A 24740-nucleotide genomic window follows, 5' to 3' on the forward strand; every position below is an offset into this window, starting at 1 on the left:
TTTTATGTTTAATTCCCCCCCCCCTCCAACCCTGGTTTAATGTGAAACTTAATTATTCCTTCCCCCGCTCAAGCCTGGTTTTATGTTTAATTGCCCCCCCCCCTCCAACCCTGGTTTAATGTGCAACTTAATTATTCCTTCCCCCCGCACAAGCCTGGTTTTATGTTTAATTGCCCCCCCCCCTCCAACCCTGGTTTAATGTGCAACTTAATTATTCCTTCCCCCCGCTCAAGCCTGGTTTTATGTTTAATTGCCCCCCCCCCTCCAACCCTGGTTTAATGTGAAACTTAATTATTCCTTCCCCCCGCTCAAGCCTGGTTTTATGTTTAATTGCCCCCCCCCCCTCCAACCCTGGTTTAATGTGAAACTTAATTATTCCTTCCCCCCGCTCAAGCCTGGTTTTATGTTTAATTGCCCCCCCCCCCCTCCTATCCTGGTTTAATGTGCAACATGGGATGGGAGGACTAAGTGAGAGTGCTACCATTTACGCACCCAGCGGATAGTAAATATCTTATTGTATACTTCAGTGCTACACAATAACTTAACCTATACGTTATACAGTGTTATATGTTCCTACTATTCATTTATTGATTGATAGGTATTAATGTTGTAAACGATGTCAGATTGGTGGTATGACATGAAATTTTATTCATTAAAATTCATGTTGGAGAAATATGGGCAATTTAGTAACAAATTTGGAATGCTGTGTATAGCTCGAGAAGAAAATGTTACCGGAAAAAGAGTTTACTTCATTGCCAGTTTGAATAAGTTTTTGTATCATTATCCAATTATGTCTAACCGGCATTATTACGAGGTATTACTATCATTAATATTTACACCCCTGGAAAAACAATATACTTAAAATCATCAATTTTATTACGTTTTAGATAATTACAGACAAATCTACGATTTACTTCGATCTCGAGTATAATCGATCAGATTCTTTTTTTATCAACGACGAGAAAGGATTCACTCTTTTCATAGAATTATTGAAACAATTTCTTCTGGCTAAGTTTCCTAACATTCAAGCAAATGAAATTTATTATCTAACGCTGGACGCTTCTAATCATAAGAAATTTAGTCGACACGTTATAGTTCGATTAATTAGTAAAAATACGGAATATATACACAATAACAATTTCGATGCCTTGCGTGCTCTTATGCTAGAATTCAGAGACTTTATCATTGGGTTCGTGTTTGGTATAAATTACGATGCAAGTATGTATCGAAATATTGACATTTCAAATGGAAAATATTTACGAAAGTATCAAAAAAACGTCGACATATCAGAGCAAGATCTTTGCTATGATAAATTCGCTTCGGAATATTCAACTAAGAATGCCAAAGAAATTGTAATATTCTTAGCTGATGGTAAGATTATACATGATTAAAATACCTTAGTACATATTCATTCATTATTTTTCTGCATAGTTACTTTGATTTTCATTATTCATTTTTCAGGTTTATTTATTGATTACAAAGTCTATGACAGGAACAGAAACTTTCGGTTGATGGATTCTTCCAAAAAGAATGACGAATCCAGAATATTAAAATTCAAGCCGAATCTGTCAGTTTTACCGTTCAAGAACTTAAAGTCTGATAATGTTTTGCGATTCTCTTTTATATCAAAACCATTTTGCAGTAATAGAAAGTTCATTCGATCAGATATGAAAAATAATAACGCTGATCTCAATGATACTACAATCGTTGCTGTCAAAAAAGCATCATTGTTGAAATTTGTTCCAGATGAATTAACTATTGATCAAACATTAAATTTGCAGAAGGCCTGTAAAACAATTGAATCACTTTCATTTTCAATTACTCAAATATCTAGAGTTTATCATGATATATTTTGTATCAATGTTTTCGAACGTTTTTGTATAATTGAAAAGAAGTTAAACCGAAAAAACCGTGTATATTTTATATACAATATAAATAGTTCCGTTATACGATTTAAGTGTTTTGATTGTGGCAAATCAAAATTTTCAGATATTCCAGTTTCAGAATTGTGAATAGTTTTTAATAAAAGTGATGGGCACTTAATCAAAATAAGCTTTTCAATTGATTCTTTATTACCAACTCAAAAACATCAAAATTCCACATTCCTATTCTACAATCAATTTACTTGATGTACTCGCCCCCTACCGTCGAACGACGGTCGTCGCGAATTTCGTTATCCGGCGACTTTCTACGTTCTTCAACGTGCTCTTAACCTCTCGTACGACAGATTTGTCTGCTATTTTTTTTATTTATACTTGTTTCTCATATTAAACGTTAAAATTCCCGTGTTTTGAGGACAGATTAAATTTTCTTGTATTTTTTACTTGCAATATGCACATATTTTGATAAATTTTACGACAGATTACTATTTTTAATCATCTGTCGTAAGTATAACAAGGGCCATTTATATACCCCTATCTGCGCGCCGACAATATACATATAGGTATACACAGCAGCACATAAGGTGACTATAACGCGGGTTCCGACTTGTAAACTCGGGTTAGCAACTGGCAGACTGGCAGTAGTCTCGCGCGACGGGTTGGCGCAGCGCTGTGTGTACTACTGTACTGTGTGTTATAAGTGAAAATGGCCGCCCCGGTAAAGAGACGCGAATTGCAGCGCGAGGTCGACAAAAATCAGCGCGACGATGAGGAGGACAGCATCGACGAGTCCAGCGGCGAGGAGAACGACAACGACGTCGCCGACGAGCAGGTCAGTACCCTATTCTTGGCTGTCTGCAACTTCCTCGAAGACGAGACGCGGCCACGTGCTGCGGCGCGGCTAACCTCACTTTTCCCCTCGCACCAGCTTCTTGTTGCGATGTGTCTTCTGGCGAGGTGCTTGACGCAGGTTTAATTTTTCAAAATATCAGATTCGCCCCGTTTTCAAGTACTTATTTCTATGCATGACAAATGCACTTGTTTTCGATCTTATGGCCTTGGCACATATGTGTGCGCAGTTGCCGGCATCAACCCGTTGTAACAGCAGACATGCTGACTTGCAGATGTAGCTGGTTGCCATATTCCAGGCGTCCGAATAACTTGCATCATCTTTCGTTTATTTACTCATTTAGAAACTGCTCAATTCCTGTAGGATATGAGTTCTCAGTTGCCTTAAAGTAATCAGTTCATAATAATGTTAATTAAAATTGTTTTTCAGGGAATGGAAATTCAAGTAGACTTTGAAGGGCGTAATCCTCAAGATCCAGATTTTCATGGAATTAAAACCCTTCTACAACAACTTTTCTTGAAGGCTCACATCGATCTTGGAAGCTTGACGGATTTGATAATTCAACAAAATTATGTCGGTTCAGTAGTCAAACAATCGCAGGATGAAGCAGAGTCTGATGATGAGGACGATGATGTAAATGATGTATTCGGTATTACTACGGTCATCAATGTTTCAGACAGACAGGTGAGGATATTTGTGCAAAATTTGTAAACTGTTAGATGACTAGGACTAAAAAGCCTACTCGTTATCTACTTTCAGAATGTACCTTGCATTCAGGAACTGAGAGACTTATTAAAGCAACTTGCCAATGAACACGCAACCGACTCCACAAATGCCATGATCAAAAACGTACTCGAGAACGACGCTGCCGCTTTGGGACTTTTAATTAACGAACGATTCGTCAACATTCCTGCGCAGATTTCTGTGCCCCTCCTTGAAAATCTCATTTCGGAAATGAGCAGAGCAGCCAACAAGAAAATGCCGTTCGATTTCTCTTACTACATTCTCATTTGCAAACTTTACAAGACCAACGAGGAGAACCAGAAGAAAAAGAACAAGAGCAAACGAAAAAATGCCACCGAAGAGCCAAACGTAATTTGGAGCAACCCCGAGGAGGAAATATTCGCAGAGGAGGCTGATTGCAGTTTTGAATTCTCCGTGGAAAAGGACTCGGATAACGGATTGTCTGGCGCATGGACCGAGGACGACTACGAAATGGTTCCCTACAGGCGGGTATTGCTTTTCGAATCCGCCAAACTGCAGCAAATAATCGACAAGATCAAGACTCAGCTTTCGTAAATCTGTGCAAGCCTATTCGATGATATTCGAGACGGTTGTGACTGAAAAAGTATATTTTTGTTGCGAGAAAATATATTTTGTACTTTTTGATTGCCTGTGAAGATATAGTCGTGAGTAGGAAAAGATAGTCGTATATTTTTCTGCATTTTTCCACGACTTCGTATATAGTCATTGAGAGAAGAAATTTGTACCACATCATGAATAGCACACACACGCTTATCGATCGCTTCTTATTGTCTTGCTTGCCTTCGTCGAGACGGATTCCTGTAATTTTTATAATATGAAGTCGGTAGAAAAAAGATTTATTAGACACATGTACTCATAACGAAAACGATTTATAATTGTATTTATGTAATAAATCCTATAATAATAACATTGTGTAAAAGCTGGCAGTTTCTTAACGTATTATCTTACACTATATAAGTATTTAAACTTGATATACATTACAATATGTTTAATTATTATTAATGCGTAAAAGAATAAGCGTCTATAATCACGATGGCCCGTTAGAAAACTTGAACGAATTTCTGGTAGGCTTTGCTCTTCGCCGCATGGTCCCCAGAATGTTGAGCATTTCCGATACGGCAGGCGGTTTGCTCTCCGCCTCTTGCTTACGCTTCCTCTCTTCTTCTCTTTGTTTCTGTAAACGCAGCAAAAATTGTCAGAAATTCCGTTAACCAGAACAGAAACTTGGTTGAATATGATATACCAACTTACATCCGTGTGTTTGAGCGTGAACCTTCCACCTTTGATTTGATTGATGATGTCGTCGATAGCTGCAAGAAAAACTCAGTATTATCATGATGCGCAGATCGCATTGTTTACACCAGTCCAAGTGTTGCTCATCGAGATACCGACCAGGTTGCTGCGCTACGGGTGGCGACTTTCTCGAGATTCCCAGCATGTTCTCCATGTCCGTGAGGGCCGATCCATTTTTCTCGGCCATCCGCTCCCTCGTGATCAACTTGACCGAGCTGATGCCTCCGCCGTTGTTCGTCCGGAGGGGCATGGGCGGAGGTGGCGGTGGCGGGGGCGGCAGAGGCGGAGGAGGCGGCGCGCTCGCCTTCTTCTCGAGCTCGGCGATTTTGGCCTCGAGCTCGCGCACCAGCTCCTGCATCGCCGCAGCGCTGGACTCGGCTCGCTCCGCTCGCTGCACCACCATCTCGAGCTCGGACTCGGCGAGCTTGAGCTTCTCCTCGACGATTTCGAATTCGACGTTCGACTCCTTCTCCTCGAGCTTCTCCTGGAGCAGCTGGATCGCCGCAGCGTGGGCCTGTTTTTCCTCCTCGAGGGAGCGTTTCAGAGTCTCGACTTCTTGGAGGACGACCAGGAAGCGGCCGTTCGGGTCGTCGCCCACGTCGGCCATCAGAAGAGCCGACTGGTGCGCCAGGACGTTGCGCTCCTTTTGGATCTGAAACGGACAGTGTTTAGTTTCGCCTGCAAGCCCGTTATTCCAATAGCTTGTGCTAACGCGATGCCCACCCTGTCGGCCTCTATCTTTATCATTCTCGAGTTTTCTCTCTCGCGATCACATTGTGCTTTCAGTGTTTGGACCTCGTCGGCCACCATCTTCGTCACGCGTTCCATGTTCTCCTTCTGCTGCTTCAGTTCCCTCATTCTGTCGTCCTCTGGAATTGTCGAAGAACAAAATGGCCCATAAATATCACGTAATGCAATCGATGAGTCTTTTAATCATACTGCGCACGAGGCCAAGGTCTCACCGTTTTGTCGGGCCAGCCTCTCCTCCTCGAGCTGGGCGGTGAGCAGCGTCACCTGCTCCTGGGCCTCGAACTCCTGCAGTCTGGCGGCGTTGAGATCCGTCTGCAGCTTGGCCACCTCCTGGCTGAGTTCTGCAATAAGCGAGCCGCGGTTATTAATTACGATCGGGTACGAATTGGAAAATCCAGGCATGGAAATCAGAGTGTGACGAACCTGTGACGGTTTCGCGGAGCTGCTCGATATCGTCGGCATGGTTGTCGACCTCGTCCGGCAGATCGAACTCGTTCAGGGCGTCCGGATTGGACAGCAGGTACTTTTGCGTGATGACCTGCGACCGCCTTTTCAGCTCGCGATTCTGCCTGTACCACTGTGAAGGGGAAATTTCGTTTGATTTCTATTTTCGGTGAAAAGTTAAAAAAAAATCAGTGCAATCAAATCGAGAACGGCGTCTAAGAATCAATGTCATCGCTTCAAGATCAGCGAAAATTATTGAAATTCTATTGCTACGTTCTATCGGATCGAGAATTTCCGCGAGAGAATCACATGTTTGGCCTACTTGAGATGCTTGCTGCATGGCCTTGTGCATTGCCCCCGTCTCGACGTCGTATTGCCGCTTGAGCTGCTCGTACTCCTTGCATACCGCCTCCGAAACTGCGAAAATAAGTTATGTTACCTTGTGAATTTCATCTTCTCAAGTGAGCTTACGCAAGGGAAATGTTGTCAGTTGGAAAGAAAATATGAAATAGGAGGCGTATATGTACTGAATATTTGTCAATTTGGGCCAAGCCACATGTCGAGTGAAATCCACTCAAGAAAAATATTCTTCTTTTGAGGAGATTCGAAAAAGAAGCGATAGAGCAACAGTTTTTTAAATACATCTGTCCATGATTACTCGGGAGTATAATTGATAAGATATCCTTAATTTTTTATCGCGATCTCAAACTTTGTGAATCATCGACGTGAACAAATATTAATGGTAAAAAGTGTTCATTGATAGACAGCACTTATCCCACATAAGACGTAACAAAAAGTATAAAAAGTATTCGTAAGAAGAATTGTTGACGGTAGTGGTGCATCATGAGTCACGCGGGCATCTTACCTGTTCGCATTTTCTCAAGTTTCTCGCTTTTATCTTGCATTTGCGCCTGCAGCGTGCCATTTTGCCTGAGCAGCTGCTGGTATCTCCTCTCCAGGTCCGCATGCTCCCGGCTCACTTGAACAAAAAATGCATATTCATTAGGTTTATTTCAAGCGCATCCTGTAAGCAGCTCCTCTATTATATATCTCAAGTTTACGAGTTATCGTATTACTCTTAACTGCGGTAATAATTTGTTTAGCTACAACATTATATCTCCGAACATTTTATTCATCCACGAGTTAAATTCTATTGTTGTACTGAAGATAATGGTCCGATTATCCGAAAGCGATAAAATTATTACCTTTGAACTGCACACATCAATAACGCGATAATATCGCATAATGATAGCATTGGTAGCGTTGTGATGTCATTGTAAACTGTAATCGCCGTAAACGTTGTTCATTTTTAAGATGTAGAAACAATAAGAAAAACGTCACGCGCGTCCAACGTTCCTTTTTTCCCGAATACATTTATAGCTCCGATGAATCATACTCTCAATCGTAAACATATTCCACGACTGCATTTGACGCACATACGAAACGCGACTTCTCGAAAAAAGCAGCTTTGTAGGAAGTAATTATAACTCAATCTAACGCCTGTATAATCATATACAGAACGGGAAAATTCAATAAATGCGCTCTCCCGGCCGACAGGCGAATTGCACGAGAGCCTCGAAACCGCACTCCGGCACCGCGGCCTCTCCCACGGGGACGTTGAATTCGCAATGTTAATTGTTAAACGTATCCGTATACCTGCAGCCTCGCGTGTGACTAAGCGATCTGCATGTCGAGCGTGAATCACGATCCGAACGACAGAAGCAGCAGCCGCAAGGAGTCATCAAGTCCACCGGCTATAGCTTATATAAGCGTAACCTTTTATCGCGAGCCCTGAACTGCGACCTTAGCTGCAGGTATACACACAGCAGGAGTCGACGGACCGCATAAAAATACCGATAAACCGCTAGATTGATTATGCTCGGGAGTTCGACTCGCTCGTAATTGGCCGCGAGGAGCGGCTTCTTTCGGCTCTTTAATTGCAAGCTTCATGCGAGAGCCCCCGGCTTATTGAGTCGGGCTACGGCGACGTCTCTGTCGTCAAACTGAGCATGCAGGATGCCGCGTGTTCTTTCGAAAATAATGTATCTCATTGTAATAACTGGTCATGCGTGTTATTAAATTGCGACTCCAGGGCTTACACGTGTCTCACTCAATGTGCACGAAATTCCATTCGAATTTTCGCCGACCTCGCGCGTTTTGGCGAAAAAAGTCTCCGAAATTTAATATTCTCCGCGCGTACGTACTGTTTTGTATGTCCCGCGCGCGCGCGCATACAGAGGCGCGTGGGCGTAGGCACATCAAATCCACCCCTTGTCAACCTATTTTCCCCTCCAACTTTCTCACATTTACCGCTCCGGCGGCCGTCTCTTTAATAAGCAATATAAACAAAAAGTACGGGCATGAAAAAGGCCGAAAAAGGAAGGAACGAAAATCTATATCCATATGCGTATCCACGTATTATTTCTATACAATCATATTAAATTGGTTATTATTATAGGAGCATTGTGTTTTTCGTGTATAATTATGTGGCGGCGGTATGGATCGAAGGCGTTTTTATCGATTTTCCGGGGCGCAAGATTCTCTGAAAGGAAAACATTCAAATGGAAGCGCGACAGAAGTTTTGTATACGGTTCTTCTGAATTGCTGCACCTGTTCCAACGCGTGACCTACTTTCCAATTTCGCCCCCCTCGCGCAAGCTCCCGCTTTCCCGCTTAATTTCTGGGGGTTCCCTCGCTCCCGGCAGCCTTGAATAACGAGGGGGATAAAAAACGCAACGTTTTCCCGCAAAATTATAATTTATAGCGAAGAGCGTCGCCGTTCGCGGAATATCGAAATAAAAAAAAATAGAAGAGGAATAAGCTCTCACCAGCCTCGCTCTTCTGCAGCAGCATCTTCCTCTTCTTCTCGGCCTCCTCAAACTTGCCCTTCCACCTGCCGGCCTCCTGAAAGCTGTTGCTCCTGTCCAGCCTGGGACTCCTGCAGGCAGCCGGCGAGGCTGGCCCGAGATTCTGGCTGCTCCCGTACTGACTGCTGGCGGCGCTTCCGCTTCCCGAGGAGGCGCGCGCGAGTTTGACGGGACTCGCCGGTGGAGCGGCGGCCGAGGCGTCGAGTCTCTCGAAAGCCGCCCTCTGCGCTGCCACCGACATCGATTTTCCCCCGGACTGTTGCTGCTGCTGCTGCTGCTGCTGCTGCTGCTGACTCGTCGAGCGCTGTAGACCTGCTATGCGCTCCTGAAGCCCCTTGCTCGGGCTTGACTTCGGCAGTGGAATGTGCGAGCTGTGCAAGCTGCTCTGGTTAGGCCCGACGTGGTGCAGGCAAGTGCCGGTCGAGCGCAGCGTCACGCCGTGGAGCGCGCTGCTGTTGCCGTTGCTCAGCATGATGTTCAGTTCGGTTTTGTTCATTGCCCAGTGTCGCTGGAGCTGTGCTGGTTCGCTGCGGGACTGCACCTGAAAGTCGAAGAAACATTCGAATTTCGCGCGCTCTTTCGCTCCAACTTGAAACGTGCGCTAGAATTATATTGTTTCGAGCAGCACGAAACAGACTGACGAGTCGAAGAAAGCATCGATTCCGTTCATTATTCAACAAGCTTTCCGCTTGTTGGATGCGCTCAATTATTCAAACTAGTTTGACTCACTTTGAAATTTATACATTTACGAACTTGCTTCCAAGTGAGTATTATTTGCAGGAAAAGCAATTTTGCTCGCACTCAGGCCGAAGAGAGCCCGAAACAGTTTGAGCACGATATGCTGCAGAAGTCTGGGATGGAATAGCTTGTAAATCTCAGCAGCGAGAGGTGAAGACAGAAGTCTGTTTAGACTAGGCGCGCGCGAGACGCGAGTGTCGACGAAAAGAAGCAGAGCAAATAACGTACACATGAGAGGCATTCAATGACAGCAGCCGCGACTCCGGCTTTGTTCTACGTATTCCGCGGACGATGCTCTACGCACTCGAGCCGCTCAAAGGGAGTGAAACCTCCTAAACGATGCGAGAGAGCTCGCGCGCGTAAATATTTCCAGCGCCTCGAGGGGGTTAATAACTTGTGAGTCTTCTAAAAATAAGTCGTGGGTTATCTCGGTGCACGTGACTAGCCGCGCGCGCGCGCGCGCGCGTGCCGCTCCCAGCAGCCGGTCTCTCCTGGACCGGCGAGACGCATTTCGAAATAGAGCGCGCGGCCCTTTAATTCCAACACAGTCGCGCGCTTTCCGGGTGCGCTGGGGAATTCTCCCATGTGAGCTCGTGCTGGGAAAGTGGGATCTTGTGATACACGAATCAGCTGTACAATGATATCGAGTGTATATATATTTTTTTGCTCAATGCGTGCGTTGTACGCGAACGCGTAAACGAATTAAAGCTCGAAACGCGACGCGCGTCGAATTGGAAAACGAGTCTTTCAGCAGTCTCCTCTGCGTAATCTACGAATGAGAAGACGCTATCCGAATACTAGTAGCAGGTATATCTCTTCGGGATTACGCGCGGGGATAGACACACCGTGTGTGTATACTTATATATATACGATCGCGCCAAGCCGATATACCTATATAGCTATACCCACGCATCGGGGTTTTTATTGACTCGGCGAGATATTCCGGGGCGTGAATCTTTGCGACAAATCGCTATAGGCTGCCCAGCAAGTCGCTGTTTTATCGAATCTGGAGAGGCCGATAAAAGCGCTCTTGATTGTTGAGAGAGAGAGAGAGAGAGAGAGAGAGAGAGAGAGAGAGAGAGAGAGAGAGAGAGAGAGGGAGAGGATTCTCTTTGGAATTTCCAATTAAACGACAGAGTCCCGTCGATTAGAACTAGAGTCGCGTTGATGAATTTTACAGCGAATCTATATCTCTATACTACACACATCAGAGACTCGCTAAAGTGCACAGTTCCGTTTAATAACTATGCAACACACAATGGCAGTAATTAGGCTTTCCGCACTGCCCCGCCGTGGCTCTCCGTGACTAAGCCTCTTCAATGAGACTTGTTAGTTTGGTACCTTAAGAAATCTGCACTGCACTGCACTTGGAAACGATTTTCCAACCAGAACTGGCGGATCTTTGATGGAAAATGCATTTTTGTAAATAGACATAAGTCTTAAATCAAATAAATGCATCGAAATCGGAAAAAACGGAGCGATTCATGCTCGGGCATGCGATTAACATACATTACTTTGCGTTGTATATTCGAAATTAATTTTTCTCACGTCGCTCAACGACACGACAATGAAGTTGTGTTACACGCGGTGTAAGCACTCGAAATAAAGGAGACAAGCAGGAGCTCTCGAACCGAACTGTTCCCGAGCGCAATTACCTGCACGCGAATTCACGGAGATGGAGAAATAAAGCTGCAACGAATCCAAGACAAGCAATAATAATCAAATCCTTCAAGGTTTAAAAATGTACGGGCGCTTCGATAGCTCAAAGTTCGCAATGATTGATGCGTGCGATGCAAGTAAAAGAAGCCAATCGCGATTTATACTCTGACGTGTGGGCTTTAAATCACCGGCAAGGCTTCTTCCTCTTTTTTCCTCTCCCGTTTCGTGCGTATGCATCCAATTAAAATAATCATCTCGAAAAGCGAAGGCTCTGCGAGGGAAACAAGGCACTATCGCACACAAGGCGCGCATGTCTCACCCAATGAGAAAAACGGCGGCGCACGTGCGACGCCTCGAAAAGTAAACAAAAAGAAAAGATTGCTGCCAACGGCCGTCGATGAGTGTGTGGAGAGTGTTCCAGCTGGTTTCTTTGTTGATCGCTATACACACTCATTCGGATCGATTTATTTTCGATAAATTCCCTGCACTCGAGTCAAGACGTTATTGAGACGGGAGAGAAAAAGCAAGTGTATAATCTAGGCGGCCGCGAAACGCAGACATGCGCGTGACTCACCCGCGAAATTCCGCGCTCAGAGCCGAAAAACGCCGGGCTGCTCCTCCATCGAAAGTCAACGCACTATTGCAGACACTGGTATCGCGCACACCTTGAAAAAAAAATCCACTTCAACGCTCCAAACGAACCAAGTAACAGCGAGGATTTTGGACTGCGGAGCGCGTTATCTCCGCCGCAGTCCGTAAGACACTGAGCCCGACACTGCGCGCGCGATGACGCGAGAGAGGGAGTACACTAGCACCGCGGCGTGTGTCTTGAGTGAATGCGCGCCGTTTTCTTTCTCTCCTCAGTCCTCTCTACGCCGCCGTGAGCTCACCTACGCACACACACACACATTCACACACACGAGGCCGCACCGCACGTGTGTGAGTGAGGTTGAGTCTCCTCGTGCTGCGTGTGATATGGAGATACGCCGCTGCTGCGCTCTGATGATGAGAGGAGAGGCTCAGAGTCGAGAGAAGAGGGGAGATGGATAGACTCCGGAGAGGTTGCTCTGCTGTGAGCTAAATCGTAGTTTGGCCTTTTTTGCCTTACAATTGATTAGTTCGTTATAGCTTGTCGCGTTGGCACCTTGTTTCTCTTGGTTTCTAGCCGAACGGTCGACGTTTTTTCGCCTGACTCGCACTCGAGTCAAAATTTCGGACCGGAATCGTGAGGAACTCGGTGAGCTGTAAGCGGCTGGAGCTCAAACGGCTGCAAACCTTGAGCGCTTTTTTAATATAACTATAAAAAGCCGTAGTGTCAATTAGCTTTCCCTTCACTTTCCGACAATTCACCGTCTTTTACAATACATCATAGCGCTCGATAAAAGTGCACAACACAAACAGCGCGTACGCTTTTGCTGCGAAAACTTACCGCGCCGTACATCGAAATAAATGTTCAATGCTATTATTGCGCATTGAATTAAACGACCGGTGTTGGTTGTTCTTTTGTCTCGCTCGCGCGAACAATAAAATTTGAGGACTCGCTAACGAAAGCGAAAATTGGTCGTAAAAAGCGTAAACAATCTCTTTCTGCGATTCTAGGAGAGCATTTGCATGAGAGGCGCAGCTGTCGGAAGTTTTAAGTCGATTGCACGGCCGGCACTAAAAAAATACATCGAGCATCCGAGCGAAGCCGCAGATGACAGCATTTAATATGTTCATTGGAGCTAATCTCCGGCAATGAAAAAAGCAAATAGAGTAAAGCACACAAGACATCATGCAGCCGTGAAATGAGCAGCAGTGTGTATATATAGGTACATCATGCTTGCATGCTACAGCAGGCTTCGGTTATTGCCGTAAGTTTCGTCCTCTGTACGGTAACACTATAGGCGCGTTTTAATAGTAGACGCGCTTTTTAAGGCTAGGGGCACTCGAAGAATGCCAGCCGCTGCAGTTCCGACTCTTTTTCCTCGACCTATCTGAAACTCGTTTGATTGCGTGTATTGTGCTGGTATGCGCGTTACACGACACTATATGCATAAGGAACACGGAGTGTGTTGTTAACTTTAGTCGTTGCTGCTCTGTTACTAACAAAAAGGGCAGATTCAAAAGTAATCACGTGGGTAGGCAGTCATTAATATATAGTCAATGCCCGGAATATGAGTCACGCTCTCATCCGAAACGGAAACAGAAAACCCGAGAGCCACCCGCGCTCTCGCGTGTGTCTCACTCCCCGAGTGTACTGCACCTATACAGGCAACATACCACACACTGGGAACGTATAAGAGAAGATAACGAACGATATTCCGTTCGCGCATCGCGCGACTGACTCACGATCTCGGCGCGAGTTTCAGTTCCGAATAATCAGTTTCGCGCGCGATGCGTGTGTGTGTGTGTGTGTGTATAAAGGTGCAGCGCATGGTTATAAGTGTAAGCGCGTGATATATTATCGTCGACCTTATAGCGGCTTTTTTTCAATGCCGCGACCGAGAGAATTCGCGATTTGAATGTGCGCGGGCTTTTCCTTGGGTGATTATATTTTTCGAATAAACTGCAGAGTATAATACTTCTCCGAATATATTCAGCCCACGACAGAGCGAGTAGCCGACACACTTTTCGAATACCGATTGCATTTAATTGAAAATCGCATCGACGTTCTGTATATGTTTTCAAAAATGCTAATTAACAAGTCGCATGAACAAGGTTATACAAACAAGAATGTATACCGCGTGTAGACGCAACTATAACTGTAAAACTCAAAGTACTCAAGTGCAAATCGCTCGCTGGCATATCTCCGAGGACATAAAGTGCTTAAAAAATCTACGCACATAACCGTAAAGTATCCTTGAAATCAAAGCCAGCAGCGGCCGAGCAAAGAAAAATGCAATGCGCGTGTAAAAAATGAAAAGCGCGCATCGCTGCAGGACGAATGAAATGAAGGAGAAACGCGCGCAGCAGCTCGCAAGAAGCTTCTCGGCGCGCGGCCAACTTTCACGCGCTCTGCAGCCAGGTATTTTGCAATAAACCGGCGCCGCCGCTGAGATGGAAACTCGCGGAAAAAGAGCGGCTGCAGTTATACGCACGCGTTGCAGGATCATTGGCTCTCGCTGCTGCGTGTTATAAGCGAAGTTTAGATCGAGCAGGAAACGCATAGCGTTTATTGGCGGAGCAGTAGTGCTGTGGGCCACTTTTGAGAGAGGAGAGTTTCGCGGTCACGTTATAAAAAATTGTTCGTCGGTGAGAGAGAGAGAGAGAGAGAGAGAGAGAGAGACTGAAGGGAATATCGGCTTTCATTCCAGAGCGGATTGCTCTTTCCGCGCTCCCCATACGCAGACGATGACTAACGCGCGTTTCGTCGCCTTCTTCTTTTCGGATCGAGAGAAAAAAACACAGCGACGGAGAATTAGCCGAACAAAATCGAGCGCGGTACTATTGTAGTAGCCCATCTAGTCCACTGACACACAAACAGGACGCGAGACATCAATCGCCGGCACAAAGAGGTCAGCCACCCCGCGCGCGTGCATAGTACGGCTAATACATCCAGCTCTATAGATTTCGGCTCACGCGCCCAATGAACTATGTATCCCTAGGGGCGCGCACAGCATCTTTCCGATCTGGCTCGTGACTCACGGCGATTACACGCCAGGGAGGAGGAGGAGGATACTTATATGCGCTTTATTGCCGCGCAGGAAGATCAGCGTCTTGATCCTGCAGGAGGTTCTCTCTTTGTCTCTTTTAATATATGTACCCATTAGCTACGCGGACATGGAATGAGAGACGAGGAGGGGAACGAGTTTCTTACCCGTGATTACCTGTTGCGGAGATCGTTCTGGCTTTCTTTGTCGTTCATATACGCATTTTGCGAGCTACATCGATACTCGATGCTTTTCATCAGCCGATTATTATTAATCAGACGCTCGAGTTCGGTAGCGCGGTGTAATTTTTTAGCTATAATTTGGCGCGAGGTGTACACTTACGCGCATTTTTTCGATTTGTTCAAGAGTGTGCGGTCTGAATTATAATGTGCACATTTCGACGTCAGCAATGAGAGACTGAAAGTACGCCCAAAAGACAATTCTGATGCAGTAAAATATAACTCGCTGCTTTTAAGTACTGAAACATCAGCCAGCCTGCCGATATGTTCGTATTTATTCGGTTATGTAAAGTCGCGCGTATGCTTTCTCAATCTCATTGTCTGCGTATAGACTACGGCTGCAGCCTTGCGAACTTAATTGTTTCATAAGGTCGTACACACGTTTGTTATACAAACTTTCGCGCTGGATAAAAGGCGTTGTGTGTATATACATACAACGTATACGTAATGTAAACGCAGATATCGAAAACTGATAGCTCTTCTACACTCGACCTACTTCTCCATTATGAATAGGTACACCTACTCAATGGAAATGAAAAAGATGCTACATAAACGACTCGACAATCAGCAGCATCGCGCAGCCAATTTCGAGCTTTACTAAAAGAAGAGTATGCTGCAGCACACAAACGCGCAGCTGTAGACGAACGAAGGGGCGAAAGAACGCGCGGCGCAATTTCCCTAACGAGTTTTCAACGAGGAAAAGGATTAAGTCTCGAGTTACACCCGGGAAAGAGAGAGGGAGAGAGATAACAAAATGTCACGATCGATCGCTTAATTTGGTTTTAGCGGAATAAAGGCGCGCTGTAGCGCTCTATATATAAGCGTAGGATATGTGCGTTCGACCGATTGACTCATGGAAACTCTCGTGCAGTGAAAGTGACTGGGGCTGCTGGTCTATCGCTATACTGATGCAACTTATAAGTTGCTCTCTGCGCGCGTAGGTGCAATGCAAGGACTTTCCGCGTTATACCACCTCGCAATGGAATTTAAAACGTAAATGCAGGGTTGATGGGGCCGCATCACGATTACTATTGAATTGAAAACAAAATAGAACAAAACCTGTAAAGCATTATACTTACATTTTCAGTATAAAAACCTTTATTGTCGGAAACTTATCACTTTCACTTTTACGGTCAGGTATTATATTTAGGCACTTGTGGTTTCTAATGGAAAACTGCAGCCATAGCGGAAGCCGAGCTACGAGCTCCCTCCTCGCTAAAAACACCAAGGCAAAACAAAGTACTGCACCTGCAGGTAACACAACAATTAAACCGCAGAAAAAGGCCTTCTCAGCGGCATCTCAGCGGCATCTCAGCGGCGGCGCGCGGTCAAAACACAAGTGAAACACGCGCGCGCCTGATGCAGGCTGTCACACACTCGCTCGGCGAGACTCGACTTGCCCGCATCTCTCTCTTCTCTGCGTGTCTCTTTCCATACTCGGTCGCTCCCCTTCGCTCAGCTGTGTATGCTTATATATACGTATAAAGAAAATACCGTTCCGCAGAAAGCCTCTCACTCTCCGCCCCCATCTATCAACAGCGCCGAACAACGTACGATACGAGTTGCACGACTACGTCAGTTCAGTGAGCTCTTTATGCGCCTAGCTTCGCACAGCTGACGCCCTAACCTCACTTTTTTCATCTCCCCCCTATTCCGCGACTATACACACTATCTCTCTCCTTATCTCTCCACATACTGTCGTCCTCGATTTCCTGGCCGATGCTGCTCTCGAGGATAATGCGACAGCGTTGCGGGAGTCGCCGTGTCGATAACTAGTGTTGCCGCTTTCCATCCCGGGAGGCGGAGCAAGGACTGGACTCGCTGGACCAGCGGACGACGACGAGGGCAAAGCGACAGTGCGGGACGCTTCGACGGCACCATGGGCAATCAGCTGGTGGGAATAGCGCCGAGTCAGATATTCCCCGTCGAGCATTATCTCACCGATCACAGCGATCTGAGATTCGATGTTAGGTGAGATCTTGCTTAGTTGCTCTACTTATGTGATCTGCTTGGAAACTTGCAATCTGGGCTGCAGCTTTGCATGATGATATAAGTATTTACAATTATGAGTTATAATGACTTACCAGAAATCTGACAGCTGCTTTGCAACAATCGAATCCAAATATTTTCTAAAATCAGTGCCTCAGCATCTCATTCAGATGCATATGATTTTTTTAATGAGGGATTCTTTGCTCGCTTTCTTGCTTCATATAATTGACGTTTGCATTACGCAGAATTAATGCAAACCTGCATATTTATTTTTTTCAATTTAGCCTGGGAAGCACAAGATTTTTCAAGGTAGCCAGAGCTCGCAGTCAAGAAGGTCTAATTGTAGTAAAGGTCTTCGCGATCCATGATCCCACCCTGCCTTTGTCAACGTATAAGGATAAATTGGAAGAAATAAGATCCAAGTTAGCCTCTGCAGTTAACTGTTTACCGTTCCAGCGGATGATAGTGAGTTTATGCTTGAAAACATTGACTTGTCCTTTGTTCATCTATTAAATGCTTCATACAATTTTCACAGCTGACAGAGAAAGCAGGTTTTATTATGAGAGAGTATGTCAAGTACTCGTTGTATGATCGTATAAGTACGAGGCCATTTTTGTCGAGCATAGAAAAGAAATGGATCACATTTCAAGTATTGTACGCCTTGCACCAAGCGCACAAGTTTGGTGTCTGTCATGGGGATATTAAACTCGAAAACATAATGATAACCAGCTGGAACTGGGTTTTACTAACAGACTTTGCAAGCTTTAAGCCAACTTATCTGCCAGAGGATAATCCTGCAGATTTTTCATACTTTTTTGATACATCTAGAAGAAGGTAAGTTGATAAAGTGTCTAAATCAGAACATTAAATGTTTACTTATTCGATTTTCTTTTTAGAACATGCTACATTGCACCAGAGAGATTTGTTAAAACGTTGACTTCAGAACCCAACAATACCCTGCTCTTTCAAGAACTTAAAACAGGAGATTTGCATCCCATGATGGATATTTTTTCGGCCGGTTGTGCTTTGACTGAATTGTACAATGAAGGCCACCCGCCTTTCGATTTCTCTCAACTTTTAGGTAAATAGATTTTTAATTTTTTTTTCCATTTAAAATTTTGATTCGATTTTAGGAATTTTCATTTACAGCTTATAGAAACGGCGACTACTCTGCAAGCAAGCACCTTGATAATATAGAAGACGAAGGCATTCGAGAAATCTTGGCCTCGATGATCGAGAAAAATCCGTCGAATCGCAAGAGCGCTGAATTGTATTTGTCACAGGCACGAGGCAAAGTGTTTCCAGAATATTTTTATGGATTTCTACAGTCGTACATGCAGATCTTCTCGGCAGCGCCGATCCTCTCACCCGATGAAAAGATCAGTAGACTGAAAAAAGACATCGGTAATATTACCAGCATGTTTCACGAGGAAATCCAGGAGAGACGGCAGAGCGTCGAAATGTCAAAGTCGAAATGCGAAAAGAGCACAGAGTTGTCGAAACAACCGTCTGGTCACAGTGAAGAAAATACGGTGATCGAGAATGACAGCGATCAAAGCTTGGAAAAGATCGAGCTAGACATTAAAGATGCTCCAAAATTGGACTCATTAGATTCTCCAGCTGATGAAGAAAAAGAAGAAGTAAAGGAAAGCAAAGCAGCTGTGGAAAATGTGGACACCGAGGAGGGACTTGTCATTATCACGCAGCTTGTTACGTCGTGTATTCGAGGACTGCATCATTCGCAATCTAAACTGCAAAGCTTAGAAATTCTGCTCGAGTTGGCCGAAAATACGTCGGACGAAACTATTCTAGATAGGATTTTACCATATATTGTAAGTATCTATCCATATCATTTGAAAAATTACTATTCAAAATAATATTTTATTCTTAAAAAAAATGTATAAAATTAAATAATTTTTTTATTCAACGTCGTGTGTAATCGCGCAACGTATTCTCTGTTTAGAGGAAGTTATAAAGATAGCTAGAGTATCGCGTTATCGGATATTTGACTTATCTTTCGCACTTCTAATTAACTTTAGGCCGAAATAGAGCTTATGCATATTCCATAAAATGTATTATTGAATTTAATGAAAATATCGCATTAATATTTATTATTATTATTTAGCATTTTTTACAAGTTGAAATTGAATTTATAATATTGAATAACGTATGTATTATTTCAGTTTCATTTGGTTCACGATCCTGCGCCAAGAGTGCGAGTGTCAGCCATACACACTTTAACAAAGTGTCTTTATCTCGTAAAGACGATCCCGCCCTCGGATGTCAACATTTTCCCGGAATACATACTGCCAGGGCTAGCCCACCTCACACAAGACGAGGCGGTGATCGTTAGAGCTGCCTACGCTGAGAATATCGCTCACTTAGCTCACATTGCACTTCGATACCTAGAAAACTCTCATTTGTCGACGGTAGAAAATAAAGAGACGCAGAGGCCGAGTTATGACAGCGAACTTCAGGCTTTGCATGAAATGGTACTTAAAATACGATTCTAACAATCGGCAATGTAACATCGTTTCTGATGATTTTCAACATTTCTTGCAGGTTCAGCAATCAGTTTCAATGTTGCTCACGGATCAACAAAATTTAGTCAAACAAACTCTAATGGAGAACGGTATCAATAAGCTTTGCGTATTTTTCGGCAAACAGAAAGCTAACGATGTTTTACTCAGTCACGTAATCACGTTTTTAAATGACAAAGAGGACAAGCAACTGCGAGGTTCCTTTTTTGAATGCATCGTTGATGTGGCTGCGTACGTAGGCTGGCATTGTAGTCCTATACTGATGCCTCTACTTCAACAGGGACTGACAGACCCAGAAGAGTTTGTGACTACAAAAGCTATTAGCGCGATGGCAACTTTGACGGAACTTGGCCTCTTACATAAATCTGCTTTGTATCAATTGCTTTCTGAGACTGTTGTATTTTTAGTAAGTTTTCAAGTAAATTTTCTATACAATCATTTAAGCATCTAAAATTAATACAAATTTTTCACTCAAGGTTCATCCTAATTTATGGATAAGGCACGCAACTGTAGGATTCATATCAGCAGCCGCGCGAACTCTCAACATAGTCGACGTGCAGTGTAAGGTTCAACCAATGATACAGCCATACTTGAAGCATCCGCTTATACAGATAGAAAAGGAAGTCTTATTGTTAGAAGCATTAGTTACACCGATACCTCGTGTTGTTCTCGATTCTGTGATAAAATATAACGACATCGAAGAACTTTTCCACGTTTTCGAGCAGAGACAAGTTGCTAGGGCCAAGGCTGTTACGGGAATTGTTCCCCAGTACAACGATATGAGCACAGCTTTGCGTAATGTAAGTATTAACTAGAAATGAAAAAATACCAGCTAAACTAATATAACTAAATCAAATTTCAGCTCTTTAGACGCCTAAGTTCAGAAACAATGACTGAAACCGTAGAAGATCAGCTGCTCGTAATGAAGCCACACTTATTGAAAATCAACAAGTATCGGCAGTCGGCTGAGTCGAAGCAACAGCCGTCTCCGGTCGACGGTAAACTCGAACTCGGACCATTGAAGCATAAAATTAGTCACCACGTAGTCGTTCTCTATCCCGATACCAAGAGCGACATAGGGCTTCCATCGTTCAAAAAGTTGGACCGCAGAACGTCCGACAGCACTGCTACCTACGCCTCGATGAATCAAGAGTGGCGCACTATGTTTGCGGCTCATGATAATATTCAAGTAGTTTTCATAATCTTTTCAACTAAAAAGCCAATATATTTTCGAATCAATATTAATGATAGCTTTTTAATTTTCAGCATTCGGCAGTAAAAATTTCCGACATGTCAACAAGCGGAGGCAGTCCTAGTCAGAGTATTCACGGAGGCGATATTCATTTATCTCCGCAGCATAGTTTGTCTGACACTACGAACAGTATCAATGATCACTCTCTTCACGAAAGGTCCTACATCCAGTGTAAGTAAGGCTGTTCCAATGATTTGCTAAATTTTGCTATTCATGTTTTCCCAATGCATTTAGCTCGCTTCGCTCTCATATGTATGCATGGTGAGATATAAACAATTAACGATTTGCGACAGTCGCAACACTTTATGGTTTTGCAGATAGATGCGCGCCTTGTCGGTTAGAACTCAGGCAGCTCAGTTACAGAAAGCAGGAGCAACATGCATCAGCCGTTAGGGCTCAACACTGGGCTGATAATATTGCGTGGCAAGCTGGTTCGTATATTTCTATCATCTCTTTCCATACATTAAAAATTTCAGAAAATTAAAATTGTTATTTTGTCATTGAAGGTTCAAGACTACTGCCTAGTGGTTGGAGACCTCGTGGAGTTCTTATAGCTTATCTTCACGAGCACAGAGCTGCCGTTAATAGATTGGTTTCGGTGCCAGACACTAGTCTATTTGCTAGCAGTTCTGCTGACAGTTGCATAAAAATTTGGGATGCTAGTAAAATGGAAGGAAGAAACTTAGCTAATCGATCAAGGTTATTATTCGCCCATAACATTATCATTTATTTTTATTATTTTTTATTCAAATATATCGAGTTAAAAATAAAATTATATTTACAGACAAACATACATGCATAGAGGAGGACCGTTAGTGGGTCTGGTTGTTTGTGAACAGGGCCAATCACTGGCAAGTACAGCTAGCCAGTCTGGAACGGTGTTCGTATTGAGAATTGAATCCAACTCTAGTAAGATGAACGTACTGTATTCGAGACAGTTGGACATGCAAGAAGAGGGCTGTGCAGTAGATCTGCAATATCTGGACTCAGGATCGCAATCCGTTCTCGTCTACGCAACACTTTACGGTTCCTTGATCGGTTGGGATCTCAGGTGTCCTGGAACCGCTTGGAGACTCGAAAATGACTTGAAGCATGGTGTTATTACGTCTTTTTGTATCAACAATTATCAGCAATGGCTCACTCTTGGTACTAGTTCTGGAGTGCATATATGCTGGGATTTGAGATTTCAGCTGCCGATCAGTAATATTAAACATCCAACAGGTGAGATTAATTTACAATTTTATTTTGAATAATTGTAGTTCCGTTGAAGATGAAAAATCGATTTCTGTCAATTGTTCCGTTCTTTGTGTTTTACCGCCGCTTAGTTTACATGTGCACGTGTTCATTGCTCTTTCATTTAAAAAATATCAATATCGAGCTCTTGTCTCAATTATCAGAGATATAGCCAGTATAAATAAGTTTTGAAATAGCATCATCTCAGTAAAAGTATAATTCCTTAATTTAAATACAATAAAATTTTAATTGCAGGAGCACGAGTCAGAAAAGTAATAACCCACCCAACGGAACATTCTTGGATAATATCAGCGGTTCAGGGCAACAATGAAATATCTATGTGGAATTTGGAGACGGGCTTTCGGCAGATGGTGCTTTGGGCCTCGAGTGCACCTCCTCTCAGTCATTCACAGGGCGGGCATAGTGTCTGTGCAATGCATTCTGCTTGTATAGATCGTTCGGGCTTCTTACTTGCAAGTGGTTCCGACATGAGACTAAGATTTTGGAATCTGCATGCACCTAACGAGTCCTACGTCGTCCTGCCGGCTGCTAATGATTCGTTAACACTCAATTCGTTGGCTTACGAGTAAGCTCTTTGTTCCTTCATCACTGATGTTTTTCGACTAACCCACATCTGTTACTAATGAGTTTTCAAATCCAAACAGGCAACGGCTGATAGATGGTACAAATGTAGTGCAGGAGGTGCTAGCCGGTGGAACGAGCGGTCCAAGTTCGTCAGGCAGCTCGAGCATGCGAAGTCGAGGTATTGAGGAAGGTGGCCCGGGTCCCGAAATGCCGCACCCAGGTCATCACGATACTATCTCCGCAGTGGCCATGTCCAATACTTGCATACTCACAGGCAGCACCGATGGCCTCGTTCAAGTTTGGAAGTGATGCACTCTTACCTCTGCGCGTACGTCTGCGGACTGGGCATTGTCATATGAAGATCGCATATTTTTTTAATCTTAATTTTTGTGAAATGTTGTGACTCAAAATGCTGCATTTGAGAACAACTACGTAGAAGTTAAAATTATACGATACTATTTTGAGGTCTGGAGGTAAGACGTAGACTCATCATTTGTAAAGAAAATTTTGATATATTTCACAAGTCCAATGTTGGATCTGCTCAAATACAGCATCTTCATAGTCGATTCTTTAACCAGCATTGTATATTCTGTTTAAATTTGCAGTACATCACCTGGTTAAATGTCAACACGCTAACCGTGAGTAATTAGCTGCAAAGACTCTCATTGCCCGCAATGACTGTTTTATAATTGAAATTGAGTAGGATATAGGTTCATTACACGGTATTTGTTAAAATGAGGTTTGCCTACGATCATGTACAGTCTCAGATGGACGTATTAATCTCCAAAATGAGACAGAGGCGTAGATAGATCGTAACAGACATTCGCGGTAGCGCATCCGCCACTTGAATTCGTGTTACGTATAATGCTGTGATTACGATGTGTAAGTAATATAAGTATGTAAAAGATACGTTATACAAAGATTTACATATGTAGGTGACGTTGTTTAAAGCTCGATACTGACTTATCGTATGCTTTTGAACAAATAATTCTAGTATGTATAAATATTGTAAAAAAAGTTATTTTTGTACATACAGCATGACTGGATCAAGGGTAGGGATTAACTATAAGTACACATATAATTACTTTTAAAATTTTTTGATTTACTCGGAGCATGTAAATCTGTAAATAACGCTTGTTGATTAGAATTGTTGAAATGATTCATGTGATTTATAGCTACGTTGATTTTTACGGAATACTTGTAAATTTGAGAATCCGTATAATTTTTTATTTTCGTTGCAAATGTGAAGCGAGGTGATACGATTGAGTAACGTTCATGGAAAGTTTTTATGACTACATATATGACATTCATGAAAAAGCAAAACTAAAAGCGACAAATGGTTTTGAAAGTAATTGCATGTCTAAAAGTTTGGTAACTACAAAACAATTGTTCTGCAATATATAATTCTAGTTGTACATATAATAATGGAGAAAATGTAAGTTCTTGATGAGAATGGAATTTAGAGATTTTACATAGAAATGTATTTACAAGCATGTGATGCAAAAGTATAGTTGACGCGTATACTTTGTATGTGACGATGTGCAGATAAAGAACGCTAGTGACTTTTAAGAATATAGTAATCATCGTGCAAATTGGTCTCTGTAAGAATACGTCGTTTTGACTGATAATGCATATACTCACGACCAATTCCGCGACATATTGTATACAGACATTGTTATAATAAATCGTTATTTTTCACACCGTAGAACGATGAGCCTTTTAATGTATTTAATTCGAAAGAACAGTAACTTCGAGGAGCGATGTCAGAGAGAAAGCGAAGCAAAAACAAAGAGTGTCCGTAATTCCATCAAAAGTTGGCAAGCGAGGCCAAAAATCAGTGGCCTATAAGCGAGGGCGCGTAACCGGAGAAAATGCGTAAGTAGTATACGGGGGATCGAGATTTATCTCATAGAGCTGGGAATTTCCTTCTCGCTTTCTGACTCCCCCTCTATATTAGATGGTTTCGAATTTCCTTTCCGCGTCGATCCGCCGTAATGTTATTACGCGCGCGCGCGCGCGTCCCA

The 24740-nt window shown here is 43.5% G+C and overlaps 3 protein-coding genes across 8 annotated transcripts; 2 read left to right on the forward strand and 1 right to left on the reverse strand.

Annotated features, from left to right (window-relative positions):
- Nucleotides 1–84: 84 nt before the first annotated feature.
- On the forward strand, nt 85–4404 carry LOC116417824 (protein BCCIP homolog). 3 transcript variants are annotated; one of them, XM_001602875.6, is made up of 5 exons: nt 472–814; nt 888–1371; nt 1462–2712; nt 3160–3414; nt 3490–4404. In XM_001602875.6, the coding sequence occupies exons 3-5, from the start codon at nt 2587–2589 to the stop codon at nt 4027–4029; spliced, it is 921 nt and encodes a 306-aa protein (XP_001602925.1). In that variant the 5' UTR covers nt 472–814; nt 888–1371; nt 1462–2586; the 3' UTR covers nt 4030–4404. The 3 variants fall into 3 exon arrangements, with proteins under 3 accessions (XP_031788785.1, XP_031788784.1, XP_001602925.1); XM_031932925.1 differs by lacking the exons at nt 3160–3414; nt 3490–4404 and having other exon boundaries at nt 85–502; nt 599–814; nt 1462–2402; XM_031932924.1 differs by lacking the exons at nt 3160–3414; nt 3490–4404 and having other exon boundaries at nt 86–814; nt 1462–2402.
- LOC100119120 (shootin-1) lies at nt 4346–16676 on the reverse strand. 3 transcript variants are annotated; one of them, XM_016987174.2, is made up of 11 exons: nt 11821–12091; nt 9157–9390; nt 8811–9123; nt 6848–6961; nt 6305–6399; nt 5962–6115; nt 5751–5879; nt 5512–5657; nt 4888–5440; nt 4747–4805; nt 4346–4669 (listed from the first exon to the last, which is right to left on the reverse strand). In XM_016987174.2, the coding sequence occupies exons 2-11, from the start codon at nt 9343–9345 to the stop codon at nt 4523–4525; spliced, it is 1899 nt and encodes a 632-aa protein (XP_016842663.1). In that variant the 5' UTR covers nt 9346–9390; nt 11821–12091; the 3' UTR covers nt 4346–4522. The 3 variants fall into 3 exon arrangements, with proteins under 3 accessions (XP_016842663.1, XP_008202405.1, XP_008202404.1); XM_008204183.4 differs by lacking the exon at nt 11821–12091 and adding an exon at nt 16197–16676 and having other exon boundaries at nt 8811–9390; XM_008204182.4 differs by having other exon boundaries at nt 8811–9390; nt 11821–12092.
- Nucleotides 16677–16699: 23 nt separating this feature from the next.
- On the forward strand, nt 16700–24421 carry LOC100119152 (phosphoinositide 3-kinase regulatory subunit 4). 2 transcript variants are annotated; one of them, XM_008204184.4, is made up of 15 exons: nt 16700–17088; nt 17391–17571; nt 17642–17940; nt 18003–18187; nt 18256–18938; nt 19290–19598; nt 19669–20052; nt 20123–20446; nt 20509–20835; nt 20913–21069; nt 21192–21329; nt 21405–21597; nt 21683–22119; nt 22387–22717; nt 22797–24421. In XM_008204184.4, the coding sequence occupies exons 1-15, from the start codon at nt 16997–16999 to the stop codon at nt 23023–23025; spliced, it is 4269 nt and encodes a 1422-aa protein (XP_008202406.1). In that variant the 5' UTR covers nt 16700–16996; the 3' UTR covers nt 23026–24421. The 2 variants fall into 2 exon arrangements, with proteins under 2 accessions (XP_008202406.1, XP_001602980.2); XM_001602930.5 differs by having other exon boundaries at nt 21216–21329.
- The last annotated feature ends 319 nt before the right edge of the window (nt 24422–24740 follow it).

This window comes from Nasonia vitripennis, chromosome 5, assembly GCF_009193385.2.
Source record: "Nasonia vitripennis strain AsymCx chromosome 5, Nvit_psr_1.1, whole genome shotgun sequence".
NCBI lineage: Eukaryota > Metazoa > Arthropoda > Insecta > Hymenoptera > Pteromalidae > Nasonia > Nasonia vitripennis.

Bases quoted from the DNA above. Each gene is read 5' to 3' on its own strand.
- LOC100119120 (XM_008204183.4), bottom strand. From the start codon at position 9,345: ATGAACAAAACCGAACTGAACATCATGCTGAGCAACGGCAACAGCAGC. The intron at 6,116-6,304 runs GTAGGCCAAACA...TCCCCTTCACAG, and splicing joins CCATGCAGCAAGCATCTCAA to TGGTACAGGCAGAATCGCGA. The intron at 4,806-4,887 runs GTCGGTATCTCG...TTTTTCTTGCAG, and splicing joins ACCCGTAGCGCAGCAACCTG to CTATCGACGACATCATCAAT.
- LOC116417824 (XM_031932925.1), top strand. From the start codon at position 617: ATGTCAGATTGGTGGTATGACATGAAATTTTATTCATTAAAATTCATG. The intron at 815-887 runs GTATTACTATCA...ATTACGTTTTAG, and splicing joins CTAACCGGCATTATTACGAG to ATAATTACAGACAAATCTAC. The intron at 1,372-1,461 runs GTAAGATTATAC...TTCATTTTTCAG, and splicing joins TGTAATATTCTTAGCTGATG to GTTTATTTATTGATTACAAA.
- LOC100119152 (XM_008204184.4), top strand. From the start codon at position 16,997: ATGGGCAATCAGCTGGTGGGAATAGCGCCGAGTCAGATATTCCCCGTC. The intron at 20,447-20,508 runs GTAAGTATTAAC...ATCAAATTTCAG, and splicing joins TGAGCACAGCTTTGCGTAAT to CTCTTTAGACGCCTAAGTTC. The intron at 21,330-21,404 runs GTTCGTATATTT...TTGTCATTGAAG, and splicing joins TAATATTGCGTGGCAAGCTG to GTTCAAGACTACTGCCTAGT.